At 34.7% G+C, this 20289-nt stretch overlaps 1 protein-coding gene and 1 long non-coding RNA gene across 8 annotated transcripts in view; one reads left to right on the forward strand and one right to left on the reverse strand.

Moving 5' to 3' along the window:
- Positions 1 to 519: 519 nt before the first annotated feature.
- Positions 520 to 20289, reverse strand: part of LOC109604150 (ataxin-1-like) — a 66181-nt gene continuing 46411 nt past the window's right edge. For 4 of the 7 annotated variants that reach the window (XM_020020677.2, XM_020020676.2, XM_049963866.1 and 1 more), the window contains 3 exons: positions 5961 to 6108; positions 5074 to 5899; positions 520 to 3023 (listed from right to left, as the gene is read on the reverse strand). In XM_020020677.2, the coding sequence (XP_019876236.1) occupies positions 2640 to 3023; positions 5074 to 5899; positions 5961 to 6082 (1332 nt within the window). In that variant the 5' untranslated portion in view covers positions 6083 to 6108 and the 3' untranslated portion in view covers positions 520 to 2639. Of the gene's footprint in view, positions 3024 to 5073; positions 5900 to 5960; positions 6109 to 11541; positions 11686 to 20289 lie in introns of those variants that run through there. The other 3 variants (XM_020020678.2, XM_020020680.2, XM_049963865.1) reach the window with 3 other exon arrangements.
- Positions 8261 to 12263, forward strand: LOC126264722 (uncharacterized). Its single transcript, XR_007547385.1, has 2 exons — positions 8261 to 9010; positions 11574 to 12263. It is a non-coding gene; the product is annotated as an uncharacterized LOC126264722 (long non-coding RNA).

Raw genomic sequence — 20289 nt, forward strand, 5'->3', positions numbered from 1 at the left:
CAAGAAGGGACCGACCAAATACTGATTAGAAAAATGTAGTGGTTAACATTCTGTTTATTTTTTAATATTCATTAATTTAGTTTTATTAATACCCCAAGAGACTTGGTGATGTTAGTTTTATTATTCATTTAAAAATTCTGTTGTTCATGTAATTTTATTTAATTTATGTAGGATATTGTTTATGAAAACTGGTTTAAATGGTTAAATAAATCATAATATAATTGTTGTTAAAGAATAAAACACATTTTTCATCTTTTTCCTTTTAAATTATTTGTTCTAGCATTATTTAGTATATAAGAATAAATTAACAAGTTAATAATATGCAAATTGGTTATTAGAAAATGATTAAACTTATTGTTAAAACAAAATGTAAATATTATTTGAATTTGTTAGACATTATATAAACATTGAAAATACTTTTAAATTTCATATTTATTAGGATTGTTATGGAAATTATTAACTATCTTTTAAATTTAAGGATAAACATGTTTTCCTATTGAATGAAATAAAACGCAAATAAAATTAGTACATATATATTTTATTGGTTTGACTGCAACGCCAAATTGGCTTCACATTTCAACAACATGGCACACCTTACATGTATCTGTAAAATAATATATATATATATATAATATATCTGTACATAATCTGTTAGCATTGATTTTATAGATCCTCTATACATAGATAAATAACATTCTCGAGAGGCGTTACTCTCATATTTCATTAAAAGGCACTTCATAATCATTGTCTTCTCTTTTCTTTATCGCGTATCTAACTACCAAACAGGCTCTTACATCATACCATATTTGAGCTTGGTACCCTAGTCAATAATTTGTTTTTTCATTTTGTTCAAAACAATTGCATAAATTCTATATACAAACAATATATTGTATAAATTCTTGATTGTACAAGGGTAAACACAAACACATTTCAGGTATAGTCAAATTTATAAATAAATAAAAAATACTGTTGTCACAAATCAAAATTTTGAAATTATCACAGAATGCCCACCGTTTCATACTGTTTCACAACAATCACAAATCAATGATCCGGGTGATTATCGATTGTTATTAAAACAATAAATCACATTAAGCTTTGCCTTTTCACCAACTGCAACACATTACCAACTTTTTTCACAGCTATTGCACTACATTTATATGTAAATCATTAGACACGTCAATCTGAATCCTGTGATAAAATGTGGAATGTGGAACATTTACGTGGAAATTACAATCTTAACATTAAAACTTATAGAAAAGATAAGCAGATGCTAAATTTTTACATATTTGACAATTCTAAACCAGTTTTTGAATGAAGACATTCTGTAAAGCTTGTATAATATATAACATTTATTTTTTTCAAATATAACACAGTTTCCTGTTTTCATTATAATAATTACAAGCGTTTTTCTAGAGAACGTTATCCCTTTTTATCATAATTATAATAAGCACAAAGTGAGGTATTTTACGTTAATGCGTACGTTAACTTTTAGGTTCTTTAAAGATAAGACATATGGAGGGAAGTGACACTCGTTCCACATACTTTTCTGTATCACAGCCAAGAATTCACATGGAAAAATATACGTGATGATACAAAATTACTTATTTCTGCAACTCGTGAGTTGGAAATAGGTAATTGTGTATTAACAAATATAAACAACATTAAAAAGCATTTATCTATATACATGTATAGGTACATACACATATATGAAACATTTCATGTATTTTTTGATATCTAAATTTTCAGTGAGCAAAAGTTAAAAAAAACAAACTGAACGGCCAATAACTTAGATAAGTAACAATTTCTAAAATTAAATTACAAATGTGCATTGAACAATATTTTTGTTAACAGATGCCAGTTTTAAAATCACATCGATTTTTAATCAGTGAGATCAAAAATTCAGTTCGTAAAATCACACACCAATGACAAAACGTAAAAGAAAATGTCGTTTAATGTATAATTATTGTTGTTTTGATAAAAATCAACGGGCTCCGAAATTTGTTGTACCCATTCATATTAACAAAAACAATAGTCCATTGCAATATTCCTTCAGTTCATGTGCAAACACATCAAAAATTCCAATTAAAAGTAAAATAAAATACAGATCTTTGTGAACAATATTTTAAAAGCAGTCCTATATCACACAAATCTTCAATTTGAGATCGTAAGTGACGATTACAATGCGAATCGTCACCTGTGCTTTCTCTACGTATAACAAAACCATCACTAATTTTTATTGTTCATGTTTTAAAAATTATATCACTCAATTTTAATACTCCAGTTCTGTCAGCATATAATTTGCATCCTGCCCATCTTATATTGTCATGAAGAAACTTACATCCTACTATTTTCAACACTTTCATTGCACTAATTTTTTCTGAGTACAGCGTATTAAAGCCAGACAAATATCAAAACATCATTTTACTGTTTTCTTTTGGATGTTTTGACATTTATCTGCGACGATAATATCATTTTAAAGCAACAGTATATTACCAACGTTCTATACAGCAACATATCTTTTTGAAAACCATATGTATATCGACATAATTAATTGATTAAACTGTTCTTATTCACAATAATTACAACATCAGAAAACTGTACAAAAACCAAAACAAAAATCAACAACCACTAATAACTCTTCATTCCGCCCTTGGCCGCCTCGCGTTCTGCTCCTCCTCGCACATGTCGTCGGGCGCGGACCACCTCCTCTTCCTGTCCGGAGACGCCGACGACGGCTGCGCGTGCGCGTGCATATTCACCGGCTGGTGCATCTGATCGACGCCCTTGGGCGGCGTACTGTTGACGGGACGCGACGTTATGGCCGTCGTGGTGGCGGTCGTCATGATCGTGCCGGACTTGATCGAGGGCGGCGTTTCGCGTGGCGTCAACGAGATGAGGATGTCGCCAACGTTCAGCGGATGCACGGACAGACCGTAGCACTGCTGGGTCCTCTCCGGATGACACGAGGCCCAGCCCCTGCCCATCACGAAGTACGGGTGCTCCACCTGCGATTCGACCTCCACCTGCAACCAAAATGTTCAGTTAACGTCCGGTCGTACGGTTTGGTTTGGGGCTTGTGTGTGTCACGGTGCGCAAACTTGTCCGTCGATGATGTCATCGACGGCACAAGTGCATCGGCTGTGAGAAATATGCCGTCCATCTCGGAACTCTACTTTCGTCCGTTTCTGGGCCCCAGGCAAGGTATCAACAAGGTCGCTGACCACACGTATGAGCATGTTTCGCACTGCATTTTAAAACGGGGCGGAATTGCCCTTTGATATTTATAGAAACGTTGTTCGTACTTCGCATTGGACCGTTTCCCAAAGTGACATCGGACTTTCAAAAGAACGAAAAACCACGTTGAATGAACCGAGAGCACTTACATCCCGTACCACTCCTGTTTTATTGCAACATGTGTTAATACGGCGTGGGCAAAATGTATTTCAGCATAGCAATTTTCGCGTGGGTGAATGGTTTTACGGTTCTGGCTGGTCATGAAACGAAATATAAAAAAACTGTTATGAAAACACGGCTCGCGTTATATTTATACGCTGGCGTTCTTAACCGAAAGGTGAAGGAAACGGTCAGAATTCTGCCGCGGTGGGCGAAGTTTTCGTTTGTGTGGAACACCTGTTGGTGGGGGTTGCAGATTAAAAAATCGTTTGTTAAAACTAACAATGGGGCGTAGCCTTAATTAAACACATATAATTAATTAAAAGACTAATACACATGGGTGCTTAAAGTTTCCGTGAATAAACAAATCGATGAATTGAAACATAAATACGACGGATCCCAGTCAGTTGGATGTTTATAAATAAGAAAAGCGATTCGTTCTTTCAATAAACGCGTTGGCGGATGATGTAAAGCGTAAGTAATGTTTACACACACACACCGACTGATTTATTTTCGAAGCTCGTTCCGATATTTTTGAATTTTGCACACGAATGTACACGAATACCTTTCCTTTTAGCTTTAAGAATGACACATAGTACAAATGCGATTTGACTTTTACTATGACCGATGTTATTTTTTCCGTGAAACAATTTACTAGATGGCTGCGGGCCAAAAAAAATATTATCTTAATACGTTTGGCAGGGTCCCGTTTTTGATTATCTACATTTAGATCGTCATTCTGAAGTTTTAAACATAGTAATTGGGTACGAAAATAAATACGTCGGGCATTTTATGCATATCAGACGGAGTAGAAGCGTTTTCAGACGGATGATTTATACTAATACGCCACTTTCATCTTTAATAAATGGCTTTGTTGGTGTTTCATCTCTGCACTTTTAATTAATTACGTTTCAAACAACTACAATTAAAAAGAAACACGCCCTATAAAATATTTCAACTACGTGCCTGAGACCACATTAAACATGGACCAGCGTCACATATTGACAGGACATAAGCGCAAGTGTCGGATGTCATCCGTCCGTACGAGGCCACTTGGACGGGCGTATCGGAGAACCTGTCCCCAGCTCTTTCAGACTAGTTCTTTGATCGACCACTGAATATCTATTATAAATCTGGTTCTATCGCTAGTACTACTACTACGTGAGCGGCGTCAGGAATGCCGCACCAGTCACGCACTGTGGAAGTCACAAAAAGCTCGTAAAAGTACTTAATTTTTTGCTCTGCTGTTAAGGTTTTACTAACACCCGGTCGTATACGTTAATGCGCTGGTCCAATTGTTAAATATTGGTGCGTGGTTCGTTCCACTGTGCGAGGTGGTACCGAAGTAAAATGAGGCTCTTGTTCCGGGACTGGATGTCCTTGAACGTCCCAGGCCTACTCTTCTTTGGTACGGTGGCGCGATCACAGACATATTTGTTGTGGAGTTCTTTGATAATATGGCGCCGCGTTGAAATTTCTCTTTAATCATTTATTATATCTGCATGGTGACTGTCGGATTCGGGCCCGGTCTTCATTAATGCCAAGCCCCATAACACACAACGACTTAATGGATGAGTAATGAACAGTTCCTTTTGTGTTGCCCAGAAAATACAATCGTTAGCGCGAGCCCCAGGGTCGTACCCGTGCACTTGTAAACAATTTAGCGGTCGTAATCTTTACCTGTGCACGTCTTTGATTGTAGCTAAGCGTAATGGTAGCAGTTCCCGCGGCCCTGTTCTCGATCTTCACCACGGTGCTTTCGGCAAGCCTCAGTTCCGGATTGCTGTCAGCCGACGCGATGAAGTCCTCCGTCCGCATGTCCTCGACCCGTCTCAGCTCCCCGTTGTCCAAGCGGATGAGCGAGCCCTTGGTGAAGCTGCCCGGAATCGTGTTGTTGTTGATGGTCTTCTTCGGCGATCTGGGCGGCGAAATGGTGGCCGCCAGCCGCTTACGGCCCTCCGTCGGCTTCTGCAGATCGAGGGGACCGTTGCGCACGTTGTCCTCGGGTCGGGTCAGGATGCGGTGTTTCATCGAGCCCTCCTTGCCCGACGGCATCTTGAACAGGGTCTGGCCCTGCGGTTGGATGGAGGTGGGGGTTTGGGGCGGCGTCCGCTTGTCCCTCAACATCGTTTTGACCGACGAGGGCGGACTGAAGGTGCTCGGTGGCGACAGGAACGTAGAAGTGCTGCTAGGGGTTGGGATCGTGGGGGAGAAGGTGTCCATCGGAGATAGGGGTGTTGGAGGCATGGCGTAATTCCTGCTAAGCATGTACGGGTGGTGCTGGGAGTAAATGGGGTATTGGAAGTAAGGGCCCGGAAACACCCTTTGGTACGGGTTGAACTGGCTCAGGTCGTCGTTGGCCTCTTCCTTTGTTTGGGCCAAATTGACGGGACTCATTGGTATCGTGGGCGGGGAGGGGTATTTACTGATCGGTCTCGAGGGTGGTACCAGAGGAGGAACCAGTCTGGTACCATTTGGAGACGTTGTGTTTACCCCATTGTAACGACTGAAAAATAAAAAGCGAATTAAATTCTGTTGCTTGAAAAGGTTTAAACAAGTGGACTTACCTAGTAGAAAGTGGTTTTGGTGCTGGTACTAGGAACAGCTCTTGCTGTTGCTTGGGGGGACCCCTCCAAGATTCTGAATATGTCATGTAGGGTATTCTTCCCTCCACACCAGCGGAAATCATCGGCAATCAGCCTTCTCACACCTTTTCTGGAACAAAGGATATGTTTTTTTTATAAATCTGCCATGAATTAACTATGTACTACAAGTGTGTACACATTTAACGCTTTATTAAGAGTGAATCACGCGAGAGTTCTTATTGGAAAGCCCACACGGTACTGTTTGTGTTAGGCCAATACCAGATGTATCGTTATAAATAAATTATCTATATATAGTACTTAATCATCAACAGTTTAATAAATCCAGTGCGATTCCCATATAATATACACTTTTCAGTTCATTGTTGCGCCGAATAGGGCTTTACAAGTCTTCGATCTCTAATAAACACATTTTATCACATCGAACCAATATTACATTAGATATAGACTGCATGATGCTATTCACACCAACACAATGCCGCACACACACATACTGATTTCAATGTGGATCAACGACCTGAAATTTTATAGTCATATTTTTTAGGTCGGCACATTTTCAACACATGTAGTTTTATTAGCATATAAATTTAGTGGCGTATTAATTGTTTAAATACATTCGAAAGCTGGTCGATGCGGCTAAATTCCGTGTGCGTTTCATTTATGTTTTTATTAGCATGTCGTTTGGATAGCATAACGTCGTAGTAAACAAAGTGGTTACTACGAATTTTTCGCCCACGACTGATTTTATTTGGGTTTAGAAAGCGACGGTGGTAGAGCGCTGCGCATTCAAAAGTGCATTTTGTAGTACCGTACTCGAGTACCTTTCAATTCACCTCCATTATAATCCTATTATACAACAGAACGGGGCACCACTCGAGATTGTACGACCCTCTTAACACGACAAAAGGTTTTACAACAAATAGCCATAAAACCACGCCCGATATAATCCTTTCGGGATGCAATGGACTTTGGCAGCGTGTTGTAAAGTGTCTCCCCCTTTTTTATTTTATACCCGTCAATTGAAGAGATTTAAATAATCTTTTTTTTTTTTGTTGACCCTTCTAGTGCGATAGCCAAACTCCAAGAGTGGCGAACAAAAACAGACAAACGGACATGTTTTATCAAATAGTGGATTGTGTGGCGGCGCAGAAGGGAAGCGTAGTACGAGTAGTAAAAAGGGAGATAGAAACATTCACATTGCGGACGTCTGGGATATACGTGGGCGGGTGGCGGCGCTTTATTGAAGTCGATTCATGAAATCGCTTTTAGCCACCCCCCTGGACTACGGCATCGATCCGCTGACGGTGACTAGGGCAATACAGGGTTACTGGGTCGCTCCCTGGTTTTCATTCACTTTTTTCCACCCCTACCTATCTTACTGTATGTTGGTGTAATGATACGGCAGTTCCGAAATGTAGCATTCTATTTATAGTAAGTAATATTGTTACTACACAGTTTGTAATTTCCATATGTAAATTTCTATTCAGCGTTGATTGTGTAACTGGAGCTTAATACACTCTCGATATTATGAATTATTTAAACATTATTTTGCAATAATTAGAGATAATTCATACGTACGTACGTTTCGCAGGTGTTTTTGTTTACTATAAATTGCGTGTGCATAATCTTTGTACGGTTTACGTAACTATGTTTAGTGTAGTTTTTGTTCAGTTTGGTCGCAGTCAACTGCAAACAAGTCAAGTTCGCCCACCATTATAAATTTGCATAAGAAAAGCTTGAAGTTAATTCCTAAATTGTTATTGCTTGTACAAAAAGAAAGATTTCTAAGTAGGGTAACAGCCATTCTATGAGAGTTGAACATTACACCTTATCTTTAACTATAATCATAAAATTATAGTAATTATTTTAATTATTTATACGAAATGTCAACCTCTGTCTTTTTAAATAGGTAAATATAAACACAGAAAATCAATTTTTGCTTAAATTATTGTTGCCTTTACCAAGTGCTTGCACTGCCATCTCTTCGGTGATAGCTAAACACATGTCGATGATGTATGTTTCTGTATAATTTGCATCGCACTAATTTAATTAAATTTTTTAAAAAACAAATACAGTACCAGTGTGATAAACTTCACATTAAAATTAATTGAACGGGTCAATAAAGTCGAGAATTATTAAATGAAAACTAATTGAGTAATAGATACATTTACATTTTAGTTTTATTAGCTTACATATAGTTGTAGTTAAAATAAATTACCTCATAATTTTCCTGGTTAGGTTTTATTAGCATTTTAGTCGTTTTCTATTATTTTATGACAGACATATATTTGAAAAACTCGTTTTATAATAAACTTGTATGGTTTGCATTCGGTAAAGATTCAAATGTAAAGTTAGAAAACCCAATGCCTAAATAATAAGTTAACAACACAGATAATTTATTCATTAAGCATTATCAAGTCAAGTTCGCCCACAGTTTCCCCACAATCGTGGAATTTCGTGTGCAACGCCGTTGTTTGCGAGGATGGTTGCGGTTGCGCAACCGTTGACATTTCGTGTTTTATTGAACAGCTGATTTACACAGCGAATAATCGTAAATTGCACTCTCTAAACAATTGATCATTAAGCCGCGATGCAAACATGGGAAAGTGCTTTATTACACTGATGATTCTTCTCTTGTGAGTGTCTGTGTGTTTGTGTATAGTACGACGGTTGCACAACGTACGGTACCAGCGTCCTTATTTTTGGCGGCATTTTTTCACGGTGCGCGCTTATCGAGTGGGGCCCCCACGGTTTCTCCAGCCACTCCTCGACGGCCATCTCTCTTTCTTTTTATTATCTCGTCGGGCTTTTATTATTAGACATTGCGTCACTGCCTTTTCTATGCGTGCCTGACACCCGACGACCGCTTCTTGCGGTTCAATACAATGGTAATCGCAGTTCTTCAGAAAAACACATCATAGATGACTGTATTCGGACTTTGGTGCTGTCGGTACTGAAGCACCTGTGTCATAGTATTGTACTAACAACATTAAACATGTTATTAAAAGATATAGGTGCGTTTAGTTGATGTCATTAGTTAGTTAATATATTATATTTGACCAGTACCATTAATCTCATAGTACATTTCATCTTCATCAGTACCAAGAGTTTGCCGAGTCATATGACCATCATAGATGAATCTACTGGATCTTCGATACTAAAGAACCTGTATCACAGTACCAATAACTTTATTATGTTACTAATATATGAAGGTGACCCATTTTTATTAGAATATAAATATATAATGTATTTGTTAGTACCATTAGTCTGATGGTACTTTTTTATATTCATTATAAGTTAACTGTATTTTATTTATTCCATTTGACCAGTATCAACAGTTTTATGATTCTAGTCATAAAACCATCATAAATGACTGTATTCGATCTTCCGCAGTGAAGTAGTAGTGTGTTATAGTATTGACTTCTAACATGTTATTAACACATGAAGATCCAGTACTATTAATCTGATGGTACTTTTCAGTTTCATTAGAAATTAATTGTATTTTATGTAATCAATTTGACCAGTACGAACAGTTCAGTGATTCTAATCATAACACCATCATAGAAGGCAGTCTATAGGTACTGTCGATGCTGTAATCTATGTCTTGTATGTACCAATAATTTCTTACATTTCATTTAAAGAAGAAGAATCATCCATATGAATAATAATATATTATATATAGCAGTACCATTAAACTGATGTGGTACTGCTCATTTTTATTAGAAGTTAAACGTATTATATACATTTTATTTGTTGAGTACCATCATTATATGTTAGAAATCCCAGAGTGGTACCTCAATAACTGCACACGAATATTAAGAAAAAATAAATAAATATTGAGCCATGGTATCGGTGTTTTTCCGCACAGTGCGAACGGTTGAGGAAGGTTATGTGATGTAACCTTCGCCTTGCACTCTGCTTCAACTCACCACGGTTGTGTGTGTGTGTGTGAGTGTTTGTTAATCGTTACTACGGCGACCTTGTCCGTGCCTGGTCCCCCCATGCTCCACGCCTCACTCCATCCTCGCAATCTTTATTCTTCGCGCGATTCTAATCGCTATCCAAACACAGTTTAATTATGCAAGGAACCGTTCGGGTCGACGATGACTTTCCTAGCGTAAAGCGCAGGTAGATAAACGAGAAACTCTCACCCCCCGCGACGTTCTCGAGTGGCGGTGGTTATTGTTTAAAAAAAAAACATAAAATGTTGAATGTAATTTATACCTGAACGGCACAAAAACGAGTCATTGTTCCGAATTAGAAGCGGCCCGAGGGGCTTTTGTTGTTTTGCACTCGACCACTCGACATTATGATGTGCCTTTTGGGTGTTGCGGTGGAAAAAAGCCCGTTTTCTCGGTAATTATTCGAATTGATTAACCGACGACAGGTTTTCCATTTTTTTTGCGACGGTGCGAGGCAGTATCCATTGATGAGTGTGAATGTACACGTCAAAATGGTCGTGATCGATCGCCAATCGTGCAAACATCGATCAACATGTGTTTGTTTTAATTCGAAAATGGAATATTCAACGCTATTGCAAAACAATTCAATTTAAATTGACCGTTACGACACCCAAGGTTGTAAACTTGAACCCCGATTACTCACAATTTAATGGTCGGAGCATATTTTTAGAACAATTGATTAGTAAATTACTGAAAACAATGCTAGTGAAGATTATTATGAGTTTTTTATGCAGCCTACACTTCGTTATCGCTGTCGCAAACACAGTTCAGTTCGCGTTTGTATCAAATTTGTTGTGTTTCCGGATGTTATTATGTGCAAGATGTGATAAATAATTATCAAGTCGCATAAACATGTGGATTTCCTTTGATATTAATACACTGACGAATTTTAGCACATTAATACATTTTTATAAAGGCCAAACTAGCTCATCCACCATAATTTCAATCACTCGCCATTTGATTCGTAGGTCAACTTTCACATTTTAATTGAATCATTGTTGTTTTAATGGCTCCAGTTAACTGGTACGACTGGTATCAACACGGAAAACTTTGGTTATTTCTTATTATCATCAAAAAAATGTACAGTAAGTTTTATTAATGGTCTTGCTTTAAATTGCAAAACTTTGAGCCTGATAAAAAACTACTAAATTATCATAAAATTATAAATGTGATGAATATTAATAGTACTGGACATAGCTTGTTTACTCACAATCAGTACTAATTTACATGTGCATATTTTTGTAAAATTGTACGTTGGATACAATTTCGGTACAACTTTTCCTTCGAGGTTCAATGGTACCGTATCAATTTGTGTAATTTATCGATGTAATATCACTATTAATAAATAGTGCGTATTTATAGCCATTCCAGATAATTTACAAAATCCGAAGATAAATATTGATAAAGTTAATTAACGTCACATCATCCAATAATACACGAACACATCGTCCCATTTACAAAAGCAAATATCCCATAATCGAAACGACTTTGAAAGTGGAAGTGGTCGCTTGTTTATTTTCTTTGTCATAAACGACACCAGTTAATCCAGTTTATAGAACGCAGCATCTCATTTCCTAGCCTACCTAAATTGAACGGGTTAATCCTTTTGTTTCAGAGACAGTACCACCGGTCACAGTGCACCAACATCAACAATAACCAAAGCACATCACATCTGAAGTTCAATAAATAAACACGACGTCGATGACGATGATGGTCGCCTAACGCACCAGACCTCACTCCGTTACCGTACCGTCGAACCGTTCGCGTGCATGCCCGTCGTACTACTACGAGAATCCACTACTATAGGCACCACGCACAAAACTGGTATCTCTCCGCCGTAAAAATCTCGCGTGAAGAGCCCGATGTGAGTCACTCGGTAGGAGGAGGCGGCTCGGCGGGTGATGGAGAGGGGGGGTGGTGTCGACCGGATTCCGAGAAATTCGAGAGATAAATCGTTTCAGGCATTTCATGCCAGATTACAGGTTGTATTGTGTGTGTGGATCGTGGAACGTAGCGCAGAGGCGGATCCCGGACTCTTTTTTCCCCCACGGGATCGGCGGCCGCGACGACGAAGGGGACCGAGGGTACGTTTCTTTATTGCAGGTTCACGGTACGGTGTTACTGTTATACACGGATCGGGTTACACCCAAAACAAATACCATCATCAGTCGAAACGTGTCCGGTGTCTTAAAGTGCGGAGTGGGACAACTGGTTAAAATGTTTGGAGTGGCAAAAAACTTGTAAAGATTTGTTTGATATTTTGTAAAAATTTAACCAATAAAATTTTGACAAAAAATTGAAAATTTTATAAAAAGTTATAGAAAAATCTAATATTTCATCTGAAATTTATATAAAATGATAAAAACAGTAAATTATTAGAGAATTTCATGAAAAAGAAGAAGAAAATCATTTCAATAAATTGACAAAAATTGTAAAAATTCAATAAATATAGAAAAATTAATGTAAAATATTCATATAAAAAATAAATAATATTTTTTTATATAAAATAAAAAAAGTGAGTCAATTATAAAAAATAGGGTCAAATAAAAAACTAAAAAAAAAACATGAATATATTTTTCTGTGCAATATTTTTAAAAAATTTAATTTTATACATTCAATTTACAAATATTCTTTAAAAATCAAGAGTAAAATAAAAACTAAATAATTGAAAATTTAAAATTTATAGTAAATTATAACAAATAGACTATAAATATTAAAAAAAAACTTGATTTTATGAATAAAATTATTCAAAAATTAAAAAAAAAAATGTGAATATATTTTTCTGTTTAATATTTTTAACGAATTGAACAAATACAATTAGAATACATAAATATTTACAAATATTATTATTTAAAAATATAAAATAAAGTTTAAAATAATAATAAAAAAGATTTTATTAATAAAATTAAAAAAAAAAACTAAAAAAGGATGAATATATATTTCTGTATAATATTTTTAACAACATTTAATTATAATATGAATATATAAATATTTATAAATATTATATAAAAAATTAATAGTAAAATAAAAATAAATAAATTGAAATTAAATTAAAAATGTTTAGTAATAAAATAATATCAAAAAACTAGATTTTATTAATAAAATTACTCAAAAACTAACAAAGTTATAAATATTATTTAAAAATTATAAATGAAATATAAAATTAAATAAATTAAAATTAATTAAAAGAATACAATCGAAAATTTATAGTAAATTATAAAAAATAGACTATAAAAAATATCAAAAAAAAACTTGATTTTATGAATAAAATTATTCAAAAACTAAAATAAATATGAATACATTTTCATTTATCTTTAACAAAATTGAATAAGTACTTACAATTATAATATATAAATGTTTACAAATATAAGTAATAGTAATAGTAAGTAATAAAATTAAAAATTTACAGTAAATATAAAAAATAGAGTTTAAAATAATATAAAAAATGATTTTATTAATAACATTATTACCAAAAAAGTGAATATATTTTTCTGTCTAATATTTTTAACAAAATAAGAACAATTAGAATATATAAATGTTTAAAAATAAATAAAAATTAATTATAAATTATAAAGACTATAAAATGATGTAAATAATCAATTTTATTATTAAACATATTAAACATTTTTGAGAAAACAAAATGTATTTGTTAAGAAGGTTGAAAACGACAATTGAATTAATTTTGTATAATTTATAAAATTAATTTAAATAAATTGCTGACACAGTTTATTTATGAATTAGATTTATACATTATGGAAAACAACAAGTTTTCTTATGTAACAAAATAAAAGAATGCAAATCTAGAATTTAAAATTCTACTTAGTGTAGAATCTATTAATCACTTTAAAATTTCCAAAACCTAATTTAATTAAGTATAAAGATTAAGATAACATTTAATGTTACAAAAATAGTTTCATTTACACACACGAGATTTTCAATTGAAATTCAAAAGGTCGATAGTATTGTTAAGCAATTTTTTTTTATTTAATTAAAATTCCCCGACACATTAGTGACACCATAATCTTATCGTTCAATAATAAAAAAATCAATGGATCAGTAAAAAATACTACAGATAACCGATTACTTCTGTTACTATGCCGTACGTAGTATTCTGTTTCATTTTTATTTATGTGACAGGTAAACAAAATTATCATTTCATTGTAGCCCGTGTTTCTCAATGATTTTATCGTGGCGTCCTGTGAATCCCCGATCGCAATTCTGGTACCATTCATCATTCTATATCGCTGTGCAAACACATGCTAGACCCTCGATTAACCAATTGCCTTGTTTCGCAGCGATTCATAAAAATCCCAGGAGCGCAGGTGAGTGAATGGTTAATAAATGCGAAACGAACTTTATAACAATTCAATCGGGCTTTATTACACCACATCGGAGCCGGCCATTGTGACTACAAGCACAATGCACGTGTAGGCCACGAAAATTTATTACGATCATTTGCCCGTAGTTAATCGGCAACGTATTATTTTCGCGTTTTTACGTGGGACGCGCGCATTTATTAATAACGCGTTGCCTTATTCAATCGCCTCTTGTAACGTCCAATTGAATCGTGAGAAATCGTTTTTCCCGGCACGTTTTACAATAACATCGGCATTACTGTTGTTGTCTCGACCGTGTACGCGGTTATAATTGCATAAACAACCCGTATATAAATTGCAACGTTTGTGTGTGTGTGTGTGTGATTTTCCATGTGCTTCATTAAATGTAGGATCAAAACCTTCAAAGTTACAATTACAGATTTCCTTTTCATTTTATTGTGTATAAAACCGATTTTCCATATTAAATGTAGCATCAAAATCTTCAGTTACAATTACAGATTCCTTCTAATTTTACAACCTGGCCAGAATAACTTTTAAATAAAATGCAGGACACCGCACAATCTTCAAGGTTATAATTACAGTTTCCTTTTAATTTTACATTCTGGTCAATATAGAGTATTTTTATTTCAATAACAAAGTATCTATTAGTAGAAATTACTTTCATCAAATATGTTTGAGATACTATTTGATACTAATATAATTACTAGTCTTTAGGTCATTAATTAAATGAATATATTAATAGATTACTTAAAATAACTTTTCAATAATATTGATATTTAACTCATAAACAACTCGTATATGAAATGTAACGATTGAATGTGTATACAAGTAAGATATCTTCCATGTGCAGATATAAAAATTAAATGTAGCATCAAATCCTTGAGAGTTACAATTACAGATTCCTTCAAATTTTTCATCCTGGTCAGCATAACTTTTCGAAAAATTATAGGACACTGCATAACCTTCAAGGTTATAATTACAGTTTCCTTTTAATTTTACATCCTGGTCAATATAAAGTATTTTTATTTCAATAATAAAGCATCCATTAGTCGGAATTAATATCATTAAATATGTTTGAAAACTATTTGATAGTAATATAATTGCTTAGAAGCCTTTATGTCATTAATGAAATAAATATATTAATAGAATACTTACTATAATAACTTCCGATAATATTGATATTTAATACATAAACAACCCGTGTATGAATTGCAACGTTTGTGTGTGAGAGTGTGTGTGTATGTAAGCGATCTTCCATGTGGCCGGATTAATTACGTTGCCAAAGACGCGTTGCCATCAGCCCGGAGACTGGAGCTCATCGTTAATTGGCGGACATGCAAGTGTCTAGCATCTCTTTGTTTGATGTAACGTCAGTGGTTGCAGCGCACAGGATATTGGAGTCAATAAATAATTGACCCCTTCTAAGCTGACACGTGGCCGATTGCTCCATCAATGTGTCTCGTTTCAGACAATGAAGTTTTTAAATGCCAGACGGTCCGTACTCCACTTATACAAGCGATGGCGGCAATAAATTTCAACTAGCTCTAATGCACAACGATTCATTATCAAGGTCATGACGGCATCGCGATTTATTTTGGAAACCGTGGAGGAAAAACATCGTAAATCGGGACCGTCATAACCCTAGCATTAACCGTTTTATCGATTACCGACTGTGAGTTTAGAATTCGAATTGTTTATGGGTGATAAATCGTTGTTGTTTAAACCGTTGGCTCTCGGTTTGTTTTCCAGACTTTTATTGTCATTGTAATTTCCCTGCCGCTGAACTTCTTCTTACTTACTGCCGTTCGATATTAGCTTTGCACATCTCGAAACCGGTGCGACGTCAAAGGGGATGATGAATGGCTCCGCCGAAAAGGATTTCTCTTGAACATGATGAATGCGAGATTTTGTTTACTTGAACGGAAAGCTGGAATCGATCGTCGACAATACGTTTCCTGCAAAAACATATCAAAAGGAGGAAACGTGCCTTCGAAATTGATTGGGATTTGGTGAATGGATCCAATTGTGCTCGTTCAATGGAAGAGTGCAATTAATAATTTCCAATTTGTATATCATTCACTCGTTCCGTGTGAGTAAGTCCGTGTTTATTTATGTCGCTTCCATAGAAAGGCATGACTGTTTTGGACCCGAGGCGGTAATCAGTGGAGGATGGAGCTTCCTGTGAGTTAAATAAGTTTAGATAAAACTTTATTTTCTACAATTTACACTGTTCAATATAGATGCTTTATGTACAATAATTTCTGCTAGACTGCCATCCATCCCCTTGGATGGGCCTATTTAAAATAGGGAATGTTTACGTTAACCCCATTAAGGGATACTCTTAATAAGTGGGCGAAAACATTCCCATGCCTAAACCACGAAGAGATAAGATAACTAACTATATACAAAACTATATCTAACATAAACACTAATATAAACACTAATACATTTAACTCCTCCCTTCTTAGAGAGGGCCTTAGAAGGAAAGAAAAAAAAATATTATTATTATCTTATTTAAACATATATACATACATACATATATATATAAATATATATATATATATATTTTTTTTTTTTTAAGGGCCGTACATAATAATATTTACAACAATACATACATAATAATACCTATACAATAATATACTAATAATACATAATATATTACAATTATACTGTTATGCGCTGCCTAGAACTCATGTATTGGTCGAAGGAACAGGGAATACAATTCTTGAATTAGAGTAGTATAAATCTACTAGGAATATAATAAATACTGTATTATACTGTAATATTTATGTGTTTGTTTTTTTTATATATATATATATTTTAACTGTTCGATTAACATGAATTTTAGGTAGTCTGGGAAGAGTATTTTTAAATTATTCGGTATATTTGAGATTTGCATTAGAATGGTATCGGTTAGACAGTGGTCTTCTTAGGTTGTTTTTGTTATAATTTGTATTGACTGTTTGTATTTTTTGTGTTAAATTTTTATTTACTACATAGGGTTTGAACTTGTTGGCAAGCTTGTTCCTGTGGTCAGTTTTGTGATAGACTATTGTACCAGGTGTATACTCCAGTGGTTCGTGTCTATTTTTATTAATATTGGTAATGTTCTTTGTTTTATCGGTAATTAATTTTTCTTTGATGTTTTTATATATTTCTTGAGTTAATTCTTTATGTTTGAGAATATAATTATTCATCATTTTTTTGTTAATGTCAATGTCGAAAGGTGAGTTCGTTTTAAGGTGGCCGTTAATTAGATCGCTCGGTTTGTGTTTTGTTGCTGAATGGATGCTGTTATTATAACCTAGTATGGCTAATGGCATTAGGTCTATGATGCTTTGGTCTTTTTCTTTTGTTTTTAATATTCGTAGGTGTTCAATTAGACTAGAGTGTAATCGTTCGATAGGACCATTTGAGGTGTGTGTGTGTGGGGTTGTGAAATGTATTTTAATTTGATGAAGATCCGTAAATTCTTTGAAAACTGTATTTTTAAATTCTGTGCCATTATCGCAGATAATAATTGATGGTGAATTATGATGGCTCATGAAAATAATAAGGGCTTTAATTATATTTATTCCGTTTGGGGAAGTTACCGGGTATGCTTGAGCATATTTTGAAAATGAGTCTACTATCGTCAAAAATTTTTGTGTGTTTGCTGAAAATATATCGATATGTACAATTTCGAATGGGTGAGACGGCGTAGGTGAAACATTGAGGATTTGTTTAGGGGGGTTTCGGTCGTATTTTAATGTTTGACAAATTTGACAGTTGTTTATGTACATTGAAATTGTATTAGTCATATTAGGCCAATAATACCGGTTTCGCAGTTGCATTGTTGTTTCATTGATACCCCGATGGTTTGTTTTACCTTCGTGGTATTTTTGAATAATGTGTGTTTGTTCATGATCATCTTCGACGTCTTGTAAGATTTCGTTACAAATGACTAACTTAAGAGCAGAATTTCTGAAGTTAGATTGTAGTGTACAATTTAATAGATTGAAGTACTCTTTCTGATTTATTAAAATTGCAAAGGTTTTGTTACTGGTCGTAAATTCTTTAAATATTTTTATTATATCTTGCTCAAAATTTATTTTTGTAACTTCGATGGTTGTTCGATTTTTGTTGTCAAATAGTTTTTTCAAGACAGGTTTCTTTGGGTTTTGTAACACTACGTTGATAATAATTTGATCTTTGAACATATTTAAGGGCTTTTCTGAAATTGGGATATTTAAAATAGGATTCTCTAAGCTCGTGTGGACGGTTGCATTATCGTTAATTTCTAAATTGTCTTTTGGTTGAGCATTTTCTAGTGTTTCTAGGATTTCGTCTAGGTCTTCGACATCTGACATTTCGGGGGCATTTGCCAGAATAGATTCTAGTTCTGCCATTGGATCAAGTTCGTTATTGTGCATATTACATTCGGTTATTTTTATTCTGGAGAGTGCATCAGCATTAGTGTTCGATGAACCTTTTTTGTATATAATTTCGTAATTATATTCATCCAATTTAAGACGCCAACGGGTGAGTCGTGAATTAGGATCTTTGACTGAAAATAACCAATGTAATGGTTTATGATCCGAAAAAATTTTAAATTTTTGACCATACAGGTAAGGGCGGAAGTACTTTGTTGCCCAAACTATTGCCAACAATTCGCGCTCAATGGAGCTATAATTACATTCAGCTTCGTTAAGGGTTCTGGACGCATATGCAATGGGTTTATCTTTGCCAGGCTCTCCTTGTGACAGAACGGCGCCTATTGCGAAATTGCTCGCGTCTGTTGTCAAATTGAAGGTTTTTGTGAAATCTGGATATTGAAGGATTGGGTCGTTCATTAACAGTTCTTTACAATTATTAAAACAATTTATGTATTCCGGTGTTAAAGTGATTTTTGCATTTTTCTTTAATAGTTTGGTCATTGGTTTGGTCAAATGTGCGAAGTTGGGAATGAAGCGCCTGTAGTAACCTAAAAGTCCAAGGAAGCTTTTTATTTCTTTACTAGTTTTGGGAATTGGAAATTTTTTTATTGCGATTATTTTGTCTGGATTTGGTTTAATACCTTCTTTTGTAATTATATGCCCTAAGAATGATGTTTCTTTTTTTAAGAATTCGCATTTGTCTAGTTGAATTTGAAAGTGTGCCTTGCGTAGCTTACCGAACACGAGTTCAAGATTGTTAATGTGTTCTTGAAGGGAGTTTGAGAAAACGATAATATCGTCTAGGTACACAAGACAGATTTTTCCAATCAATTCTCTCAGGATATTGTCCATAACTCGTTGGAAAGTCGCCGGGGCGTTCTTTAGACCGAAAGGCATGCGGACGTATTCGTAATGGCCGTTTTCGGCATTAAAAGCCGTTTTTTGTACATCGTCAGGGTGCATTTCGATTTGATGGAAACCGCTGGCTAAATCTAGAGTGGAGAAATAATTACAACGTCCTAGTTTGTCCAGGACATCAGTTATGTTTGGTATTGGATATTTATCGTCTATTGTTTTTTCATTTAATTTGCGATAATCCACAACTATTCGCCATTTTTTCTTTCCGGAAGCGTCTGATTTTTTAGGTACTACCCAAATAGGGGCGGACCAAGGAGAGTGGCTAGGACGGATTATGCCCTGTTCTAACATATTGTTAATTTGATTCTTTACCTCCTCGCGATGTACGAAGGGATATCTGTATGTTTTAGTAAAAACAGGTATTTCGTCTGTAGTACGAATCCTATGTGTAATTTGATTGCTGAAGGTTAGACTATCATCTGGTTTAAAGAAGACGTCTTTATATTTTCTGCATAGTTTGATAATTTCTTTTTTTTCTTCTGAATTTAGATGATCAGTCCTAATAACTTCGGAAATATTTCTTAATTTAGTTTCTTTTGCTGTTATATGAAAATTATACAGCTCGAAATTATTGTCTGCTTTGTAGGCTTTTAGCGGGTAAAGTAAGGAAAAATTAATTTCGTCATCTGATACATTTGAAATTTCTATAAGTGCTTTACCA

Source organism: Aethina tumida, chromosome 2 (genome assembly GCF_024364675.1).
Source record: "Aethina tumida isolate Nest 87 chromosome 2, icAetTumi1.1, whole genome shotgun sequence".
NCBI classification, from domain to species: domain Eukaryota; kingdom Metazoa; phylum Arthropoda; class Insecta; order Coleoptera; family Nitidulidae; genus Aethina; species Aethina tumida.